General features: G+C 34.8%; 1 protein-coding gene across 1 annotated transcript; it reads right to left on the reverse strand.

Moving 5' to 3' along the window:
• LOC126490462 (olfactory receptor 4K3-like) lies at nucleotides 1–942 on the reverse strand. Its single transcript, XM_050125401.1, has one exon. The coding sequence runs from the start codon at nucleotides 937–939 to the stop codon at nucleotides 1–3; it is 939 nt and encodes a 312-aa protein (XP_049981358.1). The 5' UTR covers nucleotides 940–942.
• Nucleotides 943–3,025: the final 2,083 nt, after the last annotated feature.

Below are 3,025 nucleotides of genomic sequence, written 5' to 3' on the forward strand. Positions count from 1 at the left end.
TTAGGAATTTTCCTTAGGGCTAAGATAGTTGCTTATGAATCTTATCATGGCATTTTTCATCTCTTTGTTTCTCAGCGTATAAATAGCTGGGTTTAGAAGAGGTGTGAAAACAGAGTAAAATATGGCAAGAAATTTGTCCAACCAGATAATATTGAGTGGCCACACATAAATGAAGATGCAGGGGACAAAAAATATCATCACTACTGTGATGTGGGCACTGCATGTGGACAGAGCCTTAGATGCACCAGATTTAGAACTCTGGTGAACAGTGATGAGGATATACGTGTAGGAAATGAGCAACAGAGTGAAGCAGGTTACAGCCACAATCCCACAGTCAGCATTCATCAGAATATCCAGATCATGGGAATCCATGCATGCTAGTTTGATCACCAATGGCATGTCACAAAAGAAGCTATCTATTTCCTTCGGACCACAAAAGGGCAGCTCTACAATCACTACCAGGTGACTCATGGCATGAATAAAGCCAGTAGTCCAAGAAACTAACACCAACCCAGAGCATCTTCTCAGGTTCATAATCGTGAAATAGTGGAGTGGTTTGCAGATGGCCACATACCGGTCATAAGCCATTACTACCAAGAGCACCATCTCTCCTGCAGCAATGCAATGAGCAAAGAAGACTTGAGACATGCAGCCTGCAAAGGAAATGGTCTTGTTTTCCTTGAGAAAGTCTGATACCATCTTAGGAGTGGTGACTGAGGAAAGCCACATATCCACAAATGACAGGTTGGCCAACAAGAAGTACATGGGAGAATGGAGATGACGGTCAGTGGTAATTAAGACAATGATGGTAATATTTCCAGACATAATAAAGAAATAAAGTATTAAGAACATCACAAAGAGTAAAACCTGGACACTCTGTGACTGGGAAAGCCCAAAAAGTATAAATTCTGACACCCAAGTCTGATTGCCTCCATCCATTATGCTAACTGTGTACCCAGAAGTAACCTACAAAAAAAAAAAAAAAGATTATCAACAAGTCATATGATGAATTCTATTTCCTGTGTAGACTTTGACATTCATTTAAAACTTAACTGAATTGAGATGCATAAATGTAAAGACAAATCTAAGCCAAATATGAATGGCATTGATACCCAAAGTGATCTTATGAACCATGAACACCCCATGAAGAGAAGCATCATATGTGACTGTTACACACCTGCTCTATTCAGAAATTCCTCTGAAAAAGAACAGGGAGAAAGAAGGACAGCAATGTGAAAACCTAAAAATGTGCCTCATTTTTTTTAAAATATCTAATTTTTTCACTAGCAGTTCTGGCATTTCAAACTGAAAAAAAAAGTGAAGATTGTATTTGGAAGCTGATGGGGAGTTTCATTGAATATCAGTGTAACTGGTCTCCTAGGATGCCACCATTTTTGGAATCATGTACAACTATTCCATTTGACAATAGTAGAATTGTTTCTGTGCCATAGAGGAGTGAAATTTTAGATTAACACTATAACTGATAGGAAAACCTCAGTGAGGAAGCATACAGAGTAGAATGCAATATAAGACATACACAGATACCAAACTGAAATATACAAACCAGGTTCATAGATATCATTCACAAAAGTATATTCCAGAATTCATTTATTCAATAAAACTGATTAACAAAATACCACTGCAAGCACCTATAGGGATGTATTGAAAAAACGATGTGTAAACACTATCTGTGTCTCTCACTGAAATTCTCATATTTTAGTCAAACTGATTTAAGAGCTTAAAATTTAATCTTGAGCTAATTAATCTGAAAGTTGAAAACTTGAAAATTAATTTTAGCCTTTTGTATATTAAAATGTGTCTTTACTATGTCATATGCTAATATGTAGTTAAGATAAATGTTTATTAGTTTCTCAAATCATAAGGGTATTTTGTTATTTTTCTTATACAGTGACACTTAAAATTACATCAGTTTACAGTTTCAAATAATCACCTTAGTAAACACTATTGTTTTGGGGGAAAAAAAGAAAAAACGACATGGCAAAACATATTCCGACCTTGAAGTCTTAAAATCACAATTAGTTCAGTCTTACCGGTAAAAAAATATTGATCTTAAATTGCATAAACTAGTGGTGAGAACCCTTAGATTCTGAAAAATTCTAGTTCCCTCACATAAATCTATCATCAGCATATTTTCTCATATCACTTATCTAATGAAAATCTTTGTTTTAAAGAACAGAATATATTATGTAAACATATAAGCAAAATTGTCCTTCAGCTGTCAACATTAGATGACTGTGACCTTACTCTTTCAGTGAGCACAACTTATTTACCTCAAAGCACAAGTGGAATGCTTATACTGACCTAATGGACAATATCCAGCCAGATGGTGGACAATCATTGCCCATTATTTTGCTCCCTTAAGTAAGTCTCTTGACGCTTTTCAACTCATTGGTCTTATTTTATTTTATCCTGAAGCAGGTGAACAATGAAATAATTAATGGCACTATCAGAATTATTTTACATGCTTGTTTTCTGAGGACTAACAAAGGTGGAGTGAGGAGCATTATGGGAGATATGTAAACACTCATGCTTACAGATATTTATCAAATATCTAAGGAAAATACGCTGGTTACACAGCAAAGAATTTTTCATCATTTATTTTATTTATTATTTCACATGTCTAAATGTTTTATGCCAGCCTGAACTTTTTGTTTTGATTTTGTGTTAATTTCTTTTAATTTTTAAGATCCTAATGTAATTACAACATTTCTACCTTTATTTCCTCAGTCTAAATTGCCCCCATATACTGCTCCTTGTTGTCTTTCAAATTCATGATGAGAGCAAGGCCATCTAAATCAGTTAAACAAATCTCATATGAACTTAGAAAGACTGAAACAAGAAGCATGGTATCTAAAGGTCTGCTGTATATGTACTATTACTTTTGGTTTAGTACTTTGAAGAGACTCCTGATGTGTAAATGAATGCGTCTCTGATTCCTGTGCCTTCTCTTGGGGTTCTTTAATTTTTTAGTTGGTTTGTCTTCTCCAACATTGATATGATAGTT

Source organism: Alexandromys fortis, unplaced genomic scaffold, assembly GCF_014885135.2.
Source record: "Alexandromys fortis isolate MF-2015 unplaced genomic scaffold, M_Fortis_MF-2015_v1.1 scaffold_229, whole genome shotgun sequence".
In the NCBI taxonomy this organism is placed as follows: Eukaryota; Metazoa; Chordata; class Mammalia; order Rodentia; family Cricetidae; genus Alexandromys; species Alexandromys fortis.